Raw genomic sequence first — 19,607 nt, forward strand, 5'->3', positions numbered from 1 at the left:
TTTGGAGCCAGCAGGGGAGCAGAGCTTCTGCTTGGAGCCAGCAATGGACCGTGAGAAACCTGTCCAGGAGCCAGCAGAAGAGCATACTTCAGTTCAGAATCCAGAGGACTTAGTGAGGAATGTGGAAAAATCTAGGACTATCGAATGAGGAGTACTCCACTTTTTCTCATTACTAAGATTCTTTGACCACCTTATTGCTCCCCTAAATTTACTCAATATATGTGCTTTTGTTTTTTTTTCGTTACTCTAAGCATTGACCTAAATTTAGTTTAAATTTAAACAAATGGCATGTTGGAACAGGACTGAAGCCAACAGTATCTTAGTGCTGAGCTGAGCACGGTAGAACTGGAGGAGCACAGGAAGCCTAGCTTTTGGGTGTGTTTTCATTGCTTTTTAACCATTCAGACACTGAGCTCCTCCCTCCTTTCCCCAAATAGCCCATGTCTAGGTTCACACTTGAGAAATGGCTATTTGAACACAGTACATGAGGGTTGAGTGGTGCCTATGAAACCATATTCCAGTTAGAATCAATATTTTCAGGAAACATCGGGAGAAAACTGAAGGAACATAAAAATGCCTTCATTCAAAGCATTTGATTGCTCACTGATTCACTCGCTCCTCCTGTGTAATAATTGAATTGCTCTTGAACAACAACAGCCTCTCATTTCTAGAGAGTGGGAGGCAGTAGAAATCAGTAACTGATGCAGACTATGGCCGAGGATTTAATTGATGACAAGCCTGTTTTACAGGTTTAAAACTGACGTCTAAGCCTAAATGTCCAATATGACGGGCAATTCCATATTGGCAAAGGCTAACATATAGATGTCCAGGATTCGTGCCTGAAATAGGCATTAGAACCTTTTGCATATGCAAATAGGGGGCCTAACACATGTTTCAGGACTCTTTTTTTTTTTCTGAAATTGATTTGCCCTGACTGCATTCAGCATAACGCAGCCTACATGCAGTCCTTTGAGACCGGTTCCAAAAAGTTAAGTTTAAAATTAAATAAATAACTCCAACTTCTGAATATGGAGCTGGGAAGAGCAGAAGTGCTCCAAACCGAGCTGACTATGGAGCCGATCGACTTCACCCTCCCTCCCAGGACCTACCCGAGGGCCGCTGCTGGCGACTTAGCAGCCTGAAATTGAAATACTCTTTGCTGCTGAGCTGCCTGGGGAAGCACAGCAGGTGCTTGCAGCTTTCTACTCAGATTTAAATGAGGCTCCATGCCAAATATCGAGTGTGCCTCGGGCCTCAGGCCTCCGTGTTTTGGCACAGAGATCGTTCTCTGTGCCCATTTCATGCCGAGAGGCTGGTGCTATCCAGTTTTACCCTCCATATTTCTTCCAATTATAGTTTTTTGGGGAAATGGTGTTTACAGCTTTCAATATGCTGTTTTAGACATTATTGTATACCACTATTACTGTGCGCCAATACATTTTATAAATGTGATCTAGTTGAAAATTGTTCATTTTTGTTTTATCAGTATTGCCAACTCACGAATCCATCACGAGACATGATTTTGGAGTGAAATAAAGCTTCACTCCCGATGGATTGCCTAAATCTCGGGATTTGTTTTGGAAAAAAATATGCGATTTGCATGTGTGCAAAAAAAAAAGCAACCTGCACATGCACACACCACACACTGAACTTTTTAATATATATATCCTAGTAGATTTAAGAATTAGGAGCAGGAGTAGGCCATACGGCCCCAGAGCCTGCTCCTGTGGTATTCCTCATGGTGAACATACTTAACAGAGTCACTGATTTACAGCAAGTTAATAAGTCGAATTTCACTTTCATTATGTGGCACTCTGGAATTTGTGCATTTGTTTTGGGGATCACTAATTTCTCAATATTCCCTGTTCTTCAGTTGTGATTTGCTGCTGTTTCACTTAATCAACAAAATGCAATGCCAAGAGTCAAGTAGGTCAAAGAGGTAGGTCTTAAAGGAGGAGATGGAGGTGGAGGGGTTTAGTGAGGGAATTCCAGAGCTTAGGGCCTAGGCAGCTGAAGGCACGGCCGTCAATGGTGGAAGGATGAAAATCGGGAATGCACAAGAGGCCAGAGTTGGAGGAGTGCAGAGATCTGGTTGTAGGGCTGACGCAGGTTGTGTTCTGGAAAGAATGTGCTTCCTGTCCGGGAGCAAAGATCAGCGTCAGGTCACAAAAAATTAGCAATTCATGATTTCTAGACGAATCTTATGATTTCTAAGAGTTTGTCTCTTGATTTACTAGGGGGTGGGGTTGGCAATAGTGTGTTATTTTATGTTATTTATAAAGCAATATTTGGCAACGTGAAAATTGAATACTAAATAAAATTTATATAAATATGCAAGTTTATATTACTTTGCATGATATGAAATCTATACCAAAATGTAATCATATTGCGTCAATGTATGTACAAGTATATGTAGTTTAACATCGATTTGCATTTGTTCTACTGTAACATTCCCACAAAAGTACTTAAATTTTTTCCTATAATAGCTGGATTCATTCTCTCAACCCCATTGCAAGCTATTTTAATAGTGCTGCAATATTATCCAGTAACAGTAATGGTAAATTGTGTATAACTATGAAGCTTTATTTTTGTTTGATTAAATTCCCAGGTCCTCAGTTCCTCTAATTTTTAGCGAGTATTACTGATGAGATCTGAGATTAGTTAATAAAGCAAGGTGGACTATTCACATTTATGTGCTATATACGTTAGTAAGTCAATTCTGTAGCAATTATGTTCTTACTCCTCTACAAGAAGTTCAACGTTTATAAATTGCTGCATTGTATTTTCGAGACTGAGGAAAAGGATATATTTTACAATTATTCAGAAATGAGTTGGCAGATTGGTTACTAAAACTATACAAGGCCGTAATTTGCTAGTGGCGCATCTACAGCACATGCCATTACTATTTCCAGGAAATTATAGCGTGAGTGATTCAGGCCATTACCTACGTCCATGGTAAAAGTTGTTGGGACTCTCTGCAGTGCTTTGTCGTGAAATTCAACTATACAGTGAGAATTACATTTTTATAGCTCTGCCACCCCCCATCCCACCCCATAAAATCAATGGTGATGTCCAAATTGCTGGATTAACTCTACTTTGATCGTCGCTGTCACTTCGACTGAACCAAAACAGCACTGGTGATTTTTGTGGTGTGATTTAGCGCTCCAAGATCGATTTCCTCTGAACATAGATGTCTTTTTATTGAGCTTTGCCGATTTATTTCGCTAATTCAAAAATAATTATCTTTTTGGATATAGTTCCCTGTTTAATAGAATAGAATTTTTAAAAGCCATTTAATATTTGCATCAATTCACTGGTCTCTTAACAATGTCAGTCTCTAATTTTAACAGTGTATTGATCCAAATGTGTGTTTCTTTTGGAATTCTTATTGATAAATACATTCAATTCCATAATCAATGGGGTAGTGCATCAGTAACTTTTGTTGAGGGAATAAATGTAAAATTGTTCTATTAAAGAGTTAAGATGACTATTAAAGGCCATGCAGCTGCACCTGCTATGAATTTAATGGCAGGGATCACAGAGAAATTAATTATTAATTAATCACTTCCCACAGATCTTGCATTGAGCTTTTATATATTTCCCCTGCAAAACACACATGAGCTTTGAAATAAATGTTCCTACCAACATCTGAAAACGATTACAATTTAGAATCCTTCAATTAGCTCAGGCAGCTGCAGCCACATGTGCTGCCCATATTACACCCAGGAATAACTTCAGAAAGCAAAATAAATAACTTAACAATTTGTGATACATTCACGAAACGGGACTCATAGGTCGAATACGTGCTTTTATAAACCAGAATAAAAAGTGGATGAATAATGCAATCCTGTTCAAGAAATCAAAATCGGAATAGTTATCAAACATTTGTTAGTGGCCATTGACTGCAAGACTTACAGATCAACACCATTCTTGCTGTCGTGTATTCTAATAAGCTGTCCAGAAAACTTTGGCGTAAATTTGTTACTGGAGGATCGGGATGCACCACATCATGGTATTCAAGGCCACATGCGCCATTCCATCAAATTCCAGGCCATAGTTTTATCACTCTCCTAATAGTTTGGTAAAGACATAAGAAATAGGAGCAGGAGTAGGCCATTTGGCCCCCCAAGCCTGCTCCGCCATTCAATAAGATCATGTCTGATCTGATCATGGACTCAGCTCCACTTCCCTGCCCGCTCCCCATAACCGTTTACTCCCTTATCATTCAAAGATCTGGCCCTTCTCCGCCTTAAATATATTCAATGACCCAGCCTCCACAACTCTCTGGGGCAGAGAATTCCACTGATTTACAACCCTCTGAGAGAAGAAATTCCTCCTCATCCCAGTTTTAAATGGGCGACTCCTTATTCTGCAACTATGCCCCCTAGTTCTAGATTCCTCTGAGTGGAAATATCCTCTCTGCATCTACCTTGTCCTGTACAGGGCATTGGTAAGATCACACCTGGAGTACTGCATGCAGTTTTGGTCTCCTTATTTAAGGAAGGATATACTTGCATTGGAGGCAGTTTCAATAAGATCACTTCTCATTCTTCTAAACTCCAATGAGTATAGGCCCAACCTACTCAACCTATCTTCATCAGTCAACCCCCTCATATCCGGAATCAACCTAGTGAACCTTCTCTGAACTGTCTCCAATGCAAGTATATCCATCCTTAAATAAGGAGACCAAAACTGCACGCAGTACTCCAGGTGTGATCTTACCAATGCCCTGTACAGTTGGAGCAGGACTTCCCTACTTTTATTCTCCGTCCCCCTTGCAATAAAGGCCAACATTCCATTTGCCTTCCTGATTACTTGCTGTACCTGCATACTAACTTTTTGTGTTTCATGCACAAGGACCCCCAGGTCCCTCTATACTGCAGCATTTTGTAATTTTTCTCCATTTAAATAATAATTAGCTTTTTTTTTCTGCCAAGGTGGATAACCTCACACTTATTATTAAGGATGTCATAGCAGCGCATTTGGAAAAAGATGACATGATGGGTCCAAGTCAGCATGGACTTGTGAAAGGGAAATCATGCTTGACAAATCTTCTAGAATTTTTTGAGGATGTTTCCAGTAGAGTGGACAAGGGGGAACCAGTTGATGTGATGTATTTGGACTTTCAGAAGGCTTTCGACAAGGTCCCACACAAGAGATTAATGTGCAAAGTTAAAGCACATGGGATTGGGGGTAGTGTGCTGACGTGGATTGAGAACTGGTTGTCAGACAGGAAGCAAAGAGTAGGAGTAAATGGGTACTTTTAAGAATGGCAGGCAGTGACTAGTGGGGTACTGCAAGGTTCTGTGCTGGGGCCCCAGCTGTTTACATTGTACATTAATGAGTTAGACGAGGGGATTAAATGTAGTATCTCCAAATTTGCGGATGAGACAAAGTTGGGTGGCAGTGTGAGCTGTGAGGAGGATGCTATGAGGCTGCAGAGTGACTTGGATAGGTTAGGTGAGTGGGCAAATGCATGGCAGATGAAGTATAATGTGGATAAATGTGAGGTTATCCACTTTGGTGGTAAAAACAGAGAGACAGACTATTATCTGAATGGTGACAGATTAGGAAAAGGGGAGGTGCAACAAGACCTGGGTGTCATGGTACATCAGTCATTGAAGGTTGGCATGCAGGTACAGCAGGCGGTTAAGAAAGCAAATGGCATGTTGGTCTTCATAGCGAGGGGATTTGAGTACAGGGGCAGGGAGGTGTTACTACAGTTGTACAAGGCCTAGGTGAGGCCACACCTGGAGTTATTGTGTACAGTTTTGGTCTCCTAACTTGAGGAAGGACATCCTTGCTATTGAGGGAGTGCAGCGAAGGTTCACCAGACTGATTCTCGGGATGGTGGGATTGACCTATCAAGAAAGACTGGATCAACTGGGCTTGTATTCACTGGAGTTCAGAAGAATGAGAGGGGATCTCATCGAAATGTTTAAAATTATGATGGGTTTAGACAGGTTAGATGCAGGAAGAATGTTCCCAATGTTGGGGAAGTCCAGAACCAGGGGTCACAGTCTTAAGGATAAGGGGTAAGCCATTTAGGACTGAGATGAGGAGAAACTTCTTCACCCAGAGAGTGGTGAACCTGTGGAATTCTCTACCACAGAAAGTTGTTGAGGCCAATTCACTAAATATATTCAAAAAGGAGTTAGATGTAGTCCTTACTATAGGGGATCAAGGGGTATGGCGAGAAAGCAGGAATGGGGTACTGAAGTTGCATGTTCAGCCATGAACTCATTGAATGGCGGTGCAGGCTCGAAGGGCCGAATGGCCTGCTCCTGCACCAATTTTCTGTGTTTCTATATACTCCATCTGCCAAATGTTTTCCCACTCACTTAGCTTGTCGATATCCCTTGGCAGATTTTTTGTGTCCTCCTTACAACTTGCCTTCCCACCCATCTTTTTATCATCAGCAAACTTGGCTATATTACAACACAAAAGCAAAATACTGCCGATGCTGGAATCTGGAATAAAAACAGAAAATGCTGGCAATCTCAGGCAGCATCTGTGGAAAGGAAGCAGAGTTAACGTTTTGGGTTGATGACCCTTCATATTATATATTATTGGCTATATTACACTCGGTCCCTTTATCCAAGTCATTAATATAGACTTGTAAATAGTTGAGACCCCAACACCGATCCCTGTGGCACCCCACTTGTTACTGTTGCCAACCAGAAAATTATCCATTTATCCTGACTCTCTGTTTTCTGTTAGTTAGCCAATCCTCTATCCATGCTAATATATTACAACCAACTCCGTGAACTTTTATCTTATGCAGTAACCTTTTATGTGGTACTTTATCGAATGCCTTCTGGAAATCCAAATACACCACAATCACTGGTTCCCCTTTATCCACCCTGCTCGTTATATCCTCAAAGAACTCCAGTAAATTTGTCAAACATGATTTCCCTTTCATAAAACCATGCTGACTCTGCTTGACAGAAATTATGCTTTTCCAAATGTCCTGCTACTGCTTCCTTAATAATGGACTCCAGCATTTTTCCAACGACAGATGTTAGGCTAACTGGTCTACAGTTTCCTGCTTTCTGTCTGCCTCCTTTTTTAAATAGGGGCGTTACATTTGCGGTTTTCCAATCCACTGGGACCTCCCCAGAATCCAGGGAATTTTGATAGATTACAACCAGTGCATCCACGATCCCTGCCGCTACTTCTATTAAGACCCTAGGATGCAAGCGATCAGGTCCAGGGACTTGTCCACCTTTAGTCCCCTTATTTTACTGAGTACTTCTTCTTTAGTGATAGTGATTGTTTTAAGTCCTCCCTCCCTATAGCCCCTTGATTATCCATTATTGGGATATTTTTGGTATCTTCTACAGAGAAGACTGATACAAAATATTTGTTGAACATCGCTGCCATTTCCCTATTCCCCATTATTAATTCTCCAGTCTCATCCTCTAAGGGACCAACATTTACTTTAGCCACTCTTTTGCTTTTTATATACCTGTAGAAACTCTTACTATCTGTTTTTATATTTCTTGCTAGTTTACTTTCCCATAATCTATCTTGCCCCTCTATTGTTTTTAGTCGTTCTTTGCTGGTTTTTAAAAGTTTTCCAATCCTCAAGTTTGGCCATTTTTTATGTCATTGTTTTCAATTTGATACCATCCTTTATTTCTTTAGTTAGCCTCGGATGGTTATCTCTTCTCAAAGTCTTTCCTTCACATTGGAATATATTTTTGTTGAGAGTTATGAAATATCTTCTTAAATGTCCTCCACTGCTCCTCAACTGTCCCACACTTTAATCTATTTTCCCAGTCCACTTTAGCTAACTCTGCCTTCATACCTTTTGTAGTCTCCTTTATTTAAGCTTAGGTCACTGGTTTGAGATCCAACTTTCTCACCCTTCAACTGAATTTGAAATTCAATCATGCTACGATCACTCTTTCCCAGAGGATCCTTTACTAGCCGATCATTTATTAATCCTGTCTCATTACACGGTGCCAGATCTAAGATAGCCTGCTCCTTGATTGGTTCCGACACATACTGTTCAAGGAAACTATCCTGGATACACTCTATGAACTCTTCCTCAAAGCTACCTTGGCCAATTTGTTTTGTCCAATCAATATGAAAATTAAAAACGCCCATGATTATTGCCGTTCTATTTTTACAAGCCTCCATTATTTCTTGGTTTATACTCCATCCAACAGTGCAGCTACTGTTAAGGGGCCTATAGACTATGCCCACCACTGACTTTTCCCCCTTATTATTCCTTATCTCCACCTAAACTGATTCTACATCTTGATCTTCTGAGCCAATATCATTTCTCGTGACCGGACTGATCTTACCTTTTATTAACAGAACTGCCCCGCCTCCTTTTCCTTTCTATCTATCCTTCTGAATTGTCAAATACCCTGAATATTTAGTTCCCAGCCTTGGTCACCTTGCAACCACGTCTCTGTAATGGCCATCAGATCATACCCATTTGTATCTATTTGTGCCGTCAACTCATCTATTTTGTTACGAATGCTGCGTGCATTCAGATAAAGAGCTTTTAAATAGTTTACCATTTTTCTCTGCTTTGACCCCACTTTCTGATGCACTCTTATGTTTATACATTCTGTCCCTTCCTTCCACACACTGGTTTTCATTTTCTCTCAGTGCTACCCTGCTCTATTGCCTTCTCCTTTCTATTTGACTTTTTATATTTCGCTCACCTGAACCCGCTTTTCCCCCCTCCCCTCCCCTCCCCTCCCCCTCCCCCCTCCCCTCCCCTCCCCCTCCCCCCCACCTCCATTATTTAGTTTAAAGCCATCGCTACAGCCCTACTAATTCCTATGTTGTCTGGTACTGAGCCATGTTGACTTGTAAGGTCCAAGGTTCAGTTTCTGGTGTAGAATGAGATAAATGATCTTGTGGCATGCTCCACCATGGCGCCACCTTTTTTTTTGTTCATGAAATGTGGGCATCCCTAATTGATCTTGAGAAGGTGGTGGTGAACCGCGGAGGGCAGTTGCTGTGGGTCTGGATTCACATACAGGCCAGACTAGGTAAGGACGGCAGATTTTGTCCCCTAAAGGGCATTAGTGAACCAGATGGGTTTTTACGACAATAGTCACCATTACTGATGCTAGTTTTTTATTCCAGATTTATATAATTAATTAACTGAATTTAAATTCCACAGTTGCCGTGGTGGGATTTGGACTCGCATCTTTGGATCATTAGTGCAGGCCTCTGGATTACTGGTCCAGTAACATTACCACCATGCTACTATAGCCCATGCTTATTGGATTTCCCACTGGAAGTGATGGGTGACGTTCACTATAACCACTTGTATATGGGTAGACATATTGAAATGATATTTAAATAATGGAAATATATCATCCAACATATTACCTGTCATTTGACCTATACAAATGGAGTAGCAAGTGGAGGTTGCTTACCCCTTGTGTCTAGTGTTGTAATGGCACTGGGGAGGCGGAGGGGGGGGTGCGCGAAATCAGTTGGGATTGTATCCTTGTGTTGGGTGTCGGTGATTTGATCACGTTGGCCATCGCTCCATAGCACAGTCCTGTCCACAGCTGATATTCAGACTTGCCCATTTCCAGCAGGAGTTGCTGGATAGTGATCAAGAGTGAAAACGTTGGCTGATGTGTTTTGATTGTTTTTCTTCTCCCTTTCTAGCTCAGTCACACTGAAGCAAAGTGCAGGACACTACCAGGTTGAAACGAGTAGGAGAAAGGATGAGGTAAATGAAGAAGTTGTAGTTAGGAAATCCCAAGCTATATTCAGCTAATTTAGCACATGCCACGAAAAACAACCTGTGACCTGCCTCTCTGTAGCTCCAGTGGGTCAGAATGTCACATGATCAAAACAGATATTATCATTTAAAAAAAAACATTAAATTAAGATTAATGTTTTTAAAAACTTGGAACAATATTTGTTGATTTGCTTTCATTCTTTTGAAAAGGTATCTTATGAAGAATCTCAGCGTAGGATTTTACTGACCATTATAAACCACTTTGGTTTGCTCTCTCAATTTATTAACTCATCTGAAATTGGCAGACTGGGGCTAGGGTTATAAATTACATTTGAATCACAAAATGAGATTAGAGCTTTGAAATCATTCCATGTAACCTATTCTCTTTCCAAATAAACATTTATTACAGAGGAGGTTGCTTAGCAGTCTGGCTGATTACTTTATGAATGACATTTTCTGTTGGTTCAAATTCCTAGTGGAGCTCTGGTGCCTGTAGAGATCCTGCAGCGTCCGGTTTTGTTTGAAGAGATTTATTTAACGGGTGATTTCAAGTGTTTTGCACTTTTTTGATTCCCAGGAGCTGAAATTTCTAACTTTCACCCCACGCTAAGCTATTCAGATAATTGGCAAACGAACCAGAGGGGAGATGAGGATAATTTTTTTTTACAGTTATTACAATCTTAAATACACTGCCTGAAAGGGTGGGGGAAGCCGATACAATAGTAACTGTCACAACAAAATTGGACATATATTTGAAAATGAAAAAATGCAGAGCTACGAAGAGCGGAGGAGTGGGACTAATTGGATATCGCATTCAAAGAGCCAGCCCAGGTGCGATGGGCTGAATGACCGCTTTCTGTGCTGTAAGATTTTATAAATCCATGTATGCATAGGCTGAAGGTTAAATATGCCAGAATTGGGAGCAGGGCATTGCAGCCTGACCCCGAGATTCACAGCAACACAAACAACAACAGTTACAACAACTTTAAAATCAGTGGAAGAAAAATTACCACCCAGTTGCGCTGAAAAGTGTCTAGATTATATACTTAAACTGCATGTATGTAAACTACAATCACCAATAGATTTACCAAGTGACCAATGATCTACAGTGGCCCATAGGATTGTGTGTTTTTCTTCTGCTTTAAAAGTGGTGTCATTCTTCTTGTGTTCATATGTATATAATTAAATCTTAAAAGGCTGGAAATTGTAGTCTAATACTAATTGGGAGAATTGGAACTGTGTAGTCTCAAAGTTGTAGCTTACTCTCTCTTGATTTTCTCCTTGTTTCCTGAAAGTACTCATTCCTGCTAAGATACAACATCCTTCTTCCTCAGTATCTGAATAAGGAAAATAGTAGATATTCTGCTTAAATCAATTACTTAAGGGTCAATCCTCTTTTACAATGTTTATCAAATGGATATATGCCGCCTTGCACAGCTCATTATATGGCACTGGCCTACAGACGGACCATTTTTGCACTGCAGTGTCAACCTTGGTTTTGACTCCAGTATATCACAAAACCCACTGCATGATTTGACTAAATTTCCTTTTTCTCTTCACAGTGAATTATAATTTTTGTATCCTTTCTATAGTTTAGTGATGAAGACGAAGAGTTGGAGGATGAGGATGAAGAAGACAGAAAATCAGATAAAGATGAAGAGAATACAGAAGTACAGAAGTTCCCCTTACCATTACAAATGGTTGCTGTGGAGCAACCAATCGTTCAAGGGCCTACGTTTATGTGTGAAATACCTAATTGTGATGCAGTAAGTATCAGTTGTTGGATTCAAGATACGGTGAACAGGATACAGCTACCTAAGTTTATGAAAGAGGTTCCCAAAGATTTTTGCTAACACGCACCCCTCCCCCAGGGTATTCAGGTGTCATTCATGTTTTCCCACCCTCCCCCATCTAAAATAGTATTTTATAGTCCCCAAGAAGATGGTCGAGTTCAATCCTATTGGTTTCTAAAATTGGGGGGGAGAAAAGAGAGACGTTCAAAATTTTCACCCTGCTTTCAGTCATGTAGGGATTGTGTGGCTCAAATAGCCAACTGCTTGGACATGCATGGACTAATAAAGGAGAGCTAACACGGATTTCTTACGGGCAAATAATGTTTAACTGAGTTTTTTGATGAGGTAACAGAGGGTGGATGAAGACAATTCAGTTCATGTATATATGGACTTTCAAAAGGTGTTTTGATAAAGTACCACATATTCGGCTTGTTAGCAAAATTGAAGGGCGTGGGATAAAAGGGTCAGTAGCAATATGGTTAGAAAATTGGCTACAGGATGAAAAAGAGAGTTATGGTGAATGGCTCTTTTTCGGACTGGAGGGAGGTAATTTGACCAAATTTGGCCCACCCGTTTTTTCGGCGCACTCACGTGAGATGCGCCGACTTCCTACGATCCAAACGGCGTCAAAAAGATGTCCCCGGATTCTGGCCCATCTGCCGACTCTCCCGAGGCTTGGTGCAGCATGGCGAGTCCATTGGGGGGCAGAGCTAGGGCCCTGCGCCTAAGAGTGCCGGCAGCTGTCCGCATGCACAGAAGAGCGTTCGCGCATGCGTAGTAGCGCCTCCCATGATTGTAATGATGCGTGCCTGCAGCATGGGACCCAACACGTCCCGGGCCGAGTGGCCTGCTGCTGCCTTCCCGCGCTGAGGGCTACAAGGAACAGGTTGGTGGGGGGAGACTTTTGATCGGTGGGGGGGTGGGGGGGGGAGTTTGGATCTGGGGGGAGGTGAGAGGAGAGTTTTGATTGGGGGGGTTGGGAAGGGGGAGAGTTTTGATCCGGGGGGAGGGGCGGTGTGATAACTGTGTAGCCAGTAATTTTAATGAGCTTACTCAAGACTTTCCTTAGTCCTGTTGATGAAAATACTTTCCTACGAGCAGGAGGTATTTCTATTTTTTAGTTGGATATTTTGAAAAAATTAGCGTAAATATGTTTTGTGTCTCCTTTTATTTTTGTAGTTTAAGCTTCCATGAATGCTTCTGTTGTATAGTAAATTAAATATGCGAAGTTTGTCAGTCCTGTATAGCTGTTTGATCTTCTTCACATTCTTTAGTCTAGTCATTAAGTACTTACCTGCGCTGATTTCTTAACACTCCGCAAGGGTTTTCTGTGTGGCCACAAGTGGCCAAAACAGGCGTAGGTGGCGGGTAACTCCTCCTTTTGGGGAAAAAAAAACTAAACTTAAAAAAAAATCCTAACTCACTTACACTGGTGCAAATTGAATGTGCAGAATGGGGATTTTTGATATACTCCAGAAAAATCAAGTTGCTCCAAAAAAAAACGGAGCAACTCCTGGGAAAATTTGGGCCCATAAGAGTGGAGTTCCCCAAGGTTCAATATTAGGACCACTGTTATTTTTGATATGCAATAATGACTTGGACTTGGAGGTACAGGGCACAATTTCAAAATGTGCAGATGACACGCAACTTGGAATTGTAGTAAATACTGAGGAAGATAGTATTAGACTTCAAGAGGACATAGACTGGCTAGTGGAATTGGCGGACGTCTGGCAGATGAAATTTAATGTAGAGAAGTGTGAAGTGATACATTTTGGCAGGAAGAATGGGCTCAATTTTGGCCCACCCCTTTTTTCGGCGCACTTACCGGAGATGCGCCGCTTTTCTCCGTTTTCTGCGCCGAAAAAATTCCTCCCCACTTTGGCCGCTGTCCGGCCTCACCCCGGTCGTCGCGCAGCGTGACCAGTCGAGTCGGGGATGAAGCCAGTGTCCTGCGCTGAAAACAGTGCCGGGACGTCTGCACATGCTCATTGTCGTCAGGTCGCGATGTCCACGCATGCGCAGTAGCGCCGAAATTTGTCAATCGGCCCAGCCCCTCTCTCTCCCCACAGATGCCGCGATCACTCGCTCTCCTCCTTCCCCCCCCCCCACCCCCCCCCCCCAATCGACTTGCAGCCCAGCCCCCCTCTCTCCCCATGGAATACAGATGCGGTTGGATCCCAATGCCGATCGCTCCCGCCCCTAGTCCAGACCGAGTGGCCTCCCGCACAGGCCACCGAGCCCAGTCTTTCCCCCTCTCCCGATGCCGTTGAGCCATGCCTTTCCTCTCCCTGCCTTCCGATGCGTCTTTGCCGGCCGCCCCTATGCCATGCCGAATGGCCTCCCATACAGGCCGGCCCGCTGCCTCCCCTGCCCAATGTAGGATTTACTTCAAATATTTAATTGTTTACCTGCGTTCTTTATTTTTAATTTAGTTATTTTAACTTTTATTTGGAATGTTTGCTTCTTGGTGCTTGGGTGCAGGTCCTTACTTACTTACCTGCGCCGATTTCTTAACTGCCTGTAACGTTTTTCAGAGCTGGCAACATTCGCTGACCTAAGTCGATTTGGTATAAGTGTTAGCTGGCCACAGTGGCATAAATGGCCAAATCTGTGAACGCCCCCCTTTGGGGGAAAAAAAACGGAACTAAAAAAAAATCGTACCTAACTAAGTTACTCTGGAGCAAATTTATTGGGGAAAATGTTAACTTACATCAGAAAAACCAACTTACTCCAAAAAAATTGATGCAAGTCATGGCCAAAATTGGGCCCAATGAGAGGCAATAGGAACTAAATGGTCCATTTTTAAAGGGGGTGCAAAAACTTGGGGGTGTTTGTGCACAAACCTTTGAAGGTGGCAGGACAGGTTAACAAAGTAGTTAATAAAGCAATATGGGTTATTTATTAAAAATGGCTTTATTAAAAAGAGGCATAGAGTACAAAAGACAGGAATTTATGCTAAACCTATATAAAACATCATTAGTTCAGTCCCAGCTGGAGTATCGTGCCCAATTCCGCAAAGGATGAGAAGGCTTTGGAGAGGGTACAGAAGAGATTTACTAGAATGGTTCACGATGAGGGATTATAGCTACGTGAATAGACTGGAGAAGCTGGGGTTGTTCTTAGAGCAAAGAAGGCCAAGAGGAGATTTGTTAGAGGTGTTTAAAATCACGAATGGTTTAGCTAGAGTAAATAAATAGAAACTGTTTCCAATAGCGGAAGGGTCAGTAACCAAAGGGCACAGATTTAAATTGATTGGCAAAAGAACCAGAGGCGACACGAGGAAAACGAACGGTTAAGATTTGGGATGCACTGCCTGATGAGGTGGAAACAGATTCAAAAGTAGCCTTCAAAAAGAGAATTGGATAAATACTTGAAGAAAAAGTTGCAAGGGAGTGGGATTAACTGGATTGCTCTTTGAAAGTACCGTCGCAGACTTGATGGCTCAAATGGCGGTCTCCTGTGCTGTACTATTCTATGATTCAAGGATCTCTAATTTCAAGCAGGTAATGGAGAGATGCCACAGAAATGTCTTTCAGTTTAACTGATGCAGCCTCACATAGTCAGAGGTGCATTTTGGGACAATCTCAGCACAGCATGGGATGTTGGGATCCCCACCGATTACTAGAGGCAGATATTGGACCTGTCGGAGCTGCTTCTGGTGCAACAGTAAGCAATTCAAGGAAAAGAATGGGGCCTTCGAATTCTTTTTTATAAGCGTTCTTAGGCTTTATAAGCTTTATAGGCTTAGAAAGCTTAAACATTTAGTGTTGAAATTACTGGTAAAGTTTGTTTCTGCGTACCCAACCTAATTTAACATAATTTAACACTTTAGCTGTATTCCTTTGTTCAAAGAAAATGCTATTTAAATTTTTATCACTGTTTCCAACTCTCGTACAGACAATGCTGGGGGATGGAACAATGATACCATCTGCTGGTCAGACCATTAAAAACATCAATACCTACAAAGAAAGCTAATATATGAGATGTGGTATACCTTTCATTACTGCAGCACATTTTAATTTCTGACAACAAACAGCATAGTACAATGCTCTATGTTCTACTGTTACACTACAGGGTCAATAATACATCTCATAAGTAGCAGGACTGGCACAATGCAGGAGCTACGTGTGCTGCACACAAATGAACTAACCTCAGCAGATAATGTATGGTCACTGCATTTGCATAATTTTCTGGTGCTTTGCATGTGTTGCTCATGACATGCTGAAAGCACCAGGGCCAGAATGTTGATTGGCAACAACAGCCAACTTTGTAATTTTTCAGCATGGGGTGGGGTGGGGAACGTGGCCAAAGCAATTGGCAGGTATGGTTGGGAGATTTTTGAGGTAGCCTCCCTTCAGCACCTGTGTTGCGTTGTGCGGCTGGAGTACTGCTCGGGCAGTTGCCTGGTTTAAAGTTGGCCTTGGGCATAGGCTCCCACTTGCATTGCGTTGCGTACATTGCGTGCGCATCATATTATAAGCCCCTATGTAAGTTCATCCAAGAAGTACTGGTGTGTGAACATTTTGAATGACAGCCTTTTTCCCCCTACATAATCATTACAATCGAAAAGTACTTTGTTCTGTGATGTACTTGAAGACATTTCAACAGCACTATATAATTGCTGCAAGTTTTTTTTTATACAAGTTTTACTCTCTTTTATCGGAGCATCATCGTTTTTGGAAAAGTTAGGGTATGCTATGCAATGAGCAGACTTTTTTGGCGTTGCGTTTGAAAAAAATCACAGCATTGCTAAAAGTTAAGACTTTTTCTCCCCTGGAATAGCATGATAACATTTTAAGTGTTTTTTTAGACAAAGCATGTTAAAATTTCAAACTGTACTTATGGTAGATGGTACACTTTTTTTCTGTAACGATTACATTCTTAATCATTAAACCATTTTTCCCTTTGTACTCCAAATAGTTCATCACAGTGGTCCCCTCAATGAATTTTTTATGTAGTGTATTTAAGATGAAAGCTGACAACCTTACTGAAAAACTGAAGAACCTTTGTATTGTTGATGTGGCTTTGAGTTCCATCATGGTGGGGTGAGTAAAATTAATCTCTCCTTTTCATCTTCCCTTTTCTTTTAGATATTCAGCTCCAGACAAGCTCTAAATGGCCATGCGCGTATTCATGGTGGTTCGAACCAGGCCCCAAAGCAGACTACTGCGGCAAAACTTAAAGTGGGAGGACCTCAGTCTGGCTACTCCTCTGTCAAGAACTCCTCTGCACACAGTACAACAAGTGGTGAAACCGATGCTGCTTCAATTTTCCCTTGTAAGGAATGTGGAAAGTAAGTTAGATGGCACTTTTTTCCCTAAATGACTCGCTGCATTTTTTAGCTAGCTCCCCATTTTTCATAGTTTCATTCTAGTGTACCTTAGTTTCATATTCATATACAGAAAAACATTAATAACCAGTGCATTTTACTGAGTCTACATGGTTTTAAGTGCCACTTCTATATTGCAGGATGTTCTACAAGATTAAAAGTAGAAATGCTCACATGAAAACTCATCGGCAACAGGAGGAACAGCAGCGACAGAAGGCACAAAAAGCTCTTGAAGCTGCAGAAATTGCAACAATAGCCAGGCCTGCTTCACCAATGGCACCTATATTACTTCATCCGGATCACATGGGTATGGTAAAGCAGCAAATGGAAGTGGAGGATCAAGACATCATTCAAGAGTTAGAAGATGCGATGGAGGAATCAGATGTCATTGATACAGACCTACTTTTAGATGGGGAAGATGGAGAATTTCTCCAGGATGACGAATTGTAAATCTGTTTTTATATTAAGTAACTCTCAATTACAATTAGTTGAACAAAATTGCTACTTTTTCTAAGTCATCAGGATGTCCTAAGGCTAGTTCAAATGCAGTATGCAGAAGAATCCCAGGAGAGTTGCACATGAATAAAAATGCTCTTGACTTGCTTTTTGTCATTTATACCATTACATAGGCTAAACAAAGCCTTATGGACTTTTATTTTTCCCCCTCAGCTGCTTATTAAAAGTTATTTCAAAGCATTGAAACCAAACGGGTTTTTTGCTTAAAAAAAAGTTTTGTCTTGAGTAAAAATTTCAGAAATTAAATTGTCTACTTTTCTATAAAACGAAACAAAAAGATGTAAATAAGGTTCAAAATTATATATATTTTAAAAGAAATTGTCAAATCTGATTTGTTTATGGATTTATTTAACTGCTGTTCCTTGGTGTTATCTAGCAGGTAGGGTGTAAATACTTTATATCCCAAAATTCTATTATGAAAGCAAAATATTTTTGAAAGTAAAAGTGTCAAAATGATGATGAGAATGCAGATCTTTCACTGGGGCTGTTTTCTGTTATTACAATGTTGTACAGTTATTAAAGCTTTATTTTATTAATTTTGGGGTACCGATAGTGGCCAGATTGCATGCCTTTTACTCCATAATGTAATTTATTTTTTTTAATTGCACTGCAAATGTTTTTTCTAAGGAGTGTATGGAGATCTTTCCACACATTATCTTCTTTCTGCTATAACTGAATGCAGTGTATTTGTCACGTTATGAACAAAGCACTATGTATAGACCAGTGAATGACTTCACTTTGTAACATGCTTTTGTTGTATATGCAAAAAGAAAACCTTTGGGAAGATTTCTGTGCCATGTTCGTGGGAAGGCATAATTTTAAAAAAAGTAATGGCATCTTTAAAATAGGCAGTATTTTCTTGTGAATTTAATACTCACTTTCACAACAAGTTGAGCTTGAATATGTACCCAAGGTTTTTTTTTAAATGTGATGGGATTAACTTTTTTTCCTATTAAACTAATCAAAGAAAGTGATTTATTTTTTATTTTTCTGCCCTCCAGAGTTCCTTAAATAAAAGTTATTTTGAAAGAGAATTCCATTATGCAAGAAGGTGCTTTTAACCTATTGACTAAATTCCTCTAATCAATCTAATTTGAGCATGAAGCAACATTTAATGTATATGTGATGTCAAGATTTCCACGGTCTAATTCACGCTAAACCAGGCAATAATCGGACAGATCACAGTTGCTGATACCAGACAATTCCATGTGTACTTAGACTTCACAAATATTTATTCCATGACTTTGCTTTATACAAAGTTATAATAGCTATGTTTCCCTTAATGGTTTGATGTGTAAATGAATTGCTTAGTATGCTGCTGCACTATATGTTTTAGGGCAATCTCCACTTAGTTCCCTGATCTGGGCTGAGATAGTTGATCACTGTTGAGACAACAGTGAAAATAATGTGTGCTTGGTCTAGGGAAGCAAAACATTTGCTGAGATTTCTGTGTCTATTTAATGCCTCCTCCTGGCCTATGTGTAAGTGTATGCACAAGATGAAGACAAGGTTGGACTCTTCTGTAATGCCCTCTAAACTTGAATCTAGGCTTATATGTGAAGAATGGCCACATCGAGTGTGGCACTGCAGGCACTTGCAACATTATATCCTAAAAGGAGTCAGCACGTTCAGGAAAGGGAGAAAGTTGAAGATGTGATATCTGAAGAACAGGTTAATTGTTTGTTGCTTTTATGGGTTTCATATAGAAGAGTAATATTACAGCACTCCAGATGAATATGTTCCTGCAAGCAAATTCATATATAAGGGAGCATCTCTTCGCATAAAAACTGAGCAGCATCAGATTACAGAATTGGGTAATGGAAGACACCCTGCTTACTTTAAAGAAGAATCCAGCCAGTGCCTTCATCTCCTGATTTAGATGCCAACCAAGGGAGAGGAACTACACCAAATCTTTATGAATAGTCACTTGGGTCTATATGGGGAATTTCTGGGGAAGGGACAGAGACTTTAGTGTTGGTGCAAGTAACTTAAAACAGTTGCAAAGTAGCTCAGTCTGTTTATGTTGTCTTGGGATGGGGTTGGTGACTAGGAAAAGGAGTTTGAGGTGGGAATGGAAAACAATAGCTTCAGTCTTCCCAATAATTAGAGGCAATTTCTGCTCGTCCAGTATTGGATGTTGGACAAGCAATGTGACAAATTAGACAGTGAACAGGTCGAGAAAAGTGGTGGTGGTGACATAGAGCTGGGTGTTGTCAGCATACATGTGGAACCTGACGTAGGGCTG

General features: G+C 40.9%; 1 protein-coding gene across 6 annotated transcripts in view; it reads left to right on the forward strand.

Annotated features, from left to right (window-relative positions):
- LOC139273075 (transcriptional-regulating factor 1) overlaps positions 1–18,359 on the forward strand; it is a 309,697-nt gene extending 291,338 nt beyond the window's left edge. For 5 of the 6 annotated variants that reach the window (XM_070889400.1, XM_070889397.1, XM_070889401.1 and 2 more), the window contains 3 exons: positions 11,317–11,490; positions 16,608–16,810; positions 16,987–18,359. In XM_070889400.1, coding sequence (XP_070745501.1) covers positions 11,317–11,490; positions 16,608–16,810; positions 16,987–17,296 — 687 coding nt within the window. In that variant the 3' untranslated portion in view covers positions 17,297–18,359. Of the gene's footprint in view, positions 1–9,648; positions 9,713–11,316; positions 11,491–16,607; positions 16,811–16,986 lie in introns of those variants that run through there. The other variant, XM_070889402.1, reaches the window with a different exon arrangement.
- Positions 18,360–19,607: the final 1,248 nt, after the last annotated feature.

Source organism: Pristiophorus japonicus, chromosome 9 (assembly GCF_044704955.1).
Source record: "Pristiophorus japonicus isolate sPriJap1 chromosome 9, sPriJap1.hap1, whole genome shotgun sequence".
Classification (NCBI taxonomy): domain Eukaryota; kingdom Metazoa; phylum Chordata; class Chondrichthyes; family Pristiophoridae; genus Pristiophorus; species Pristiophorus japonicus.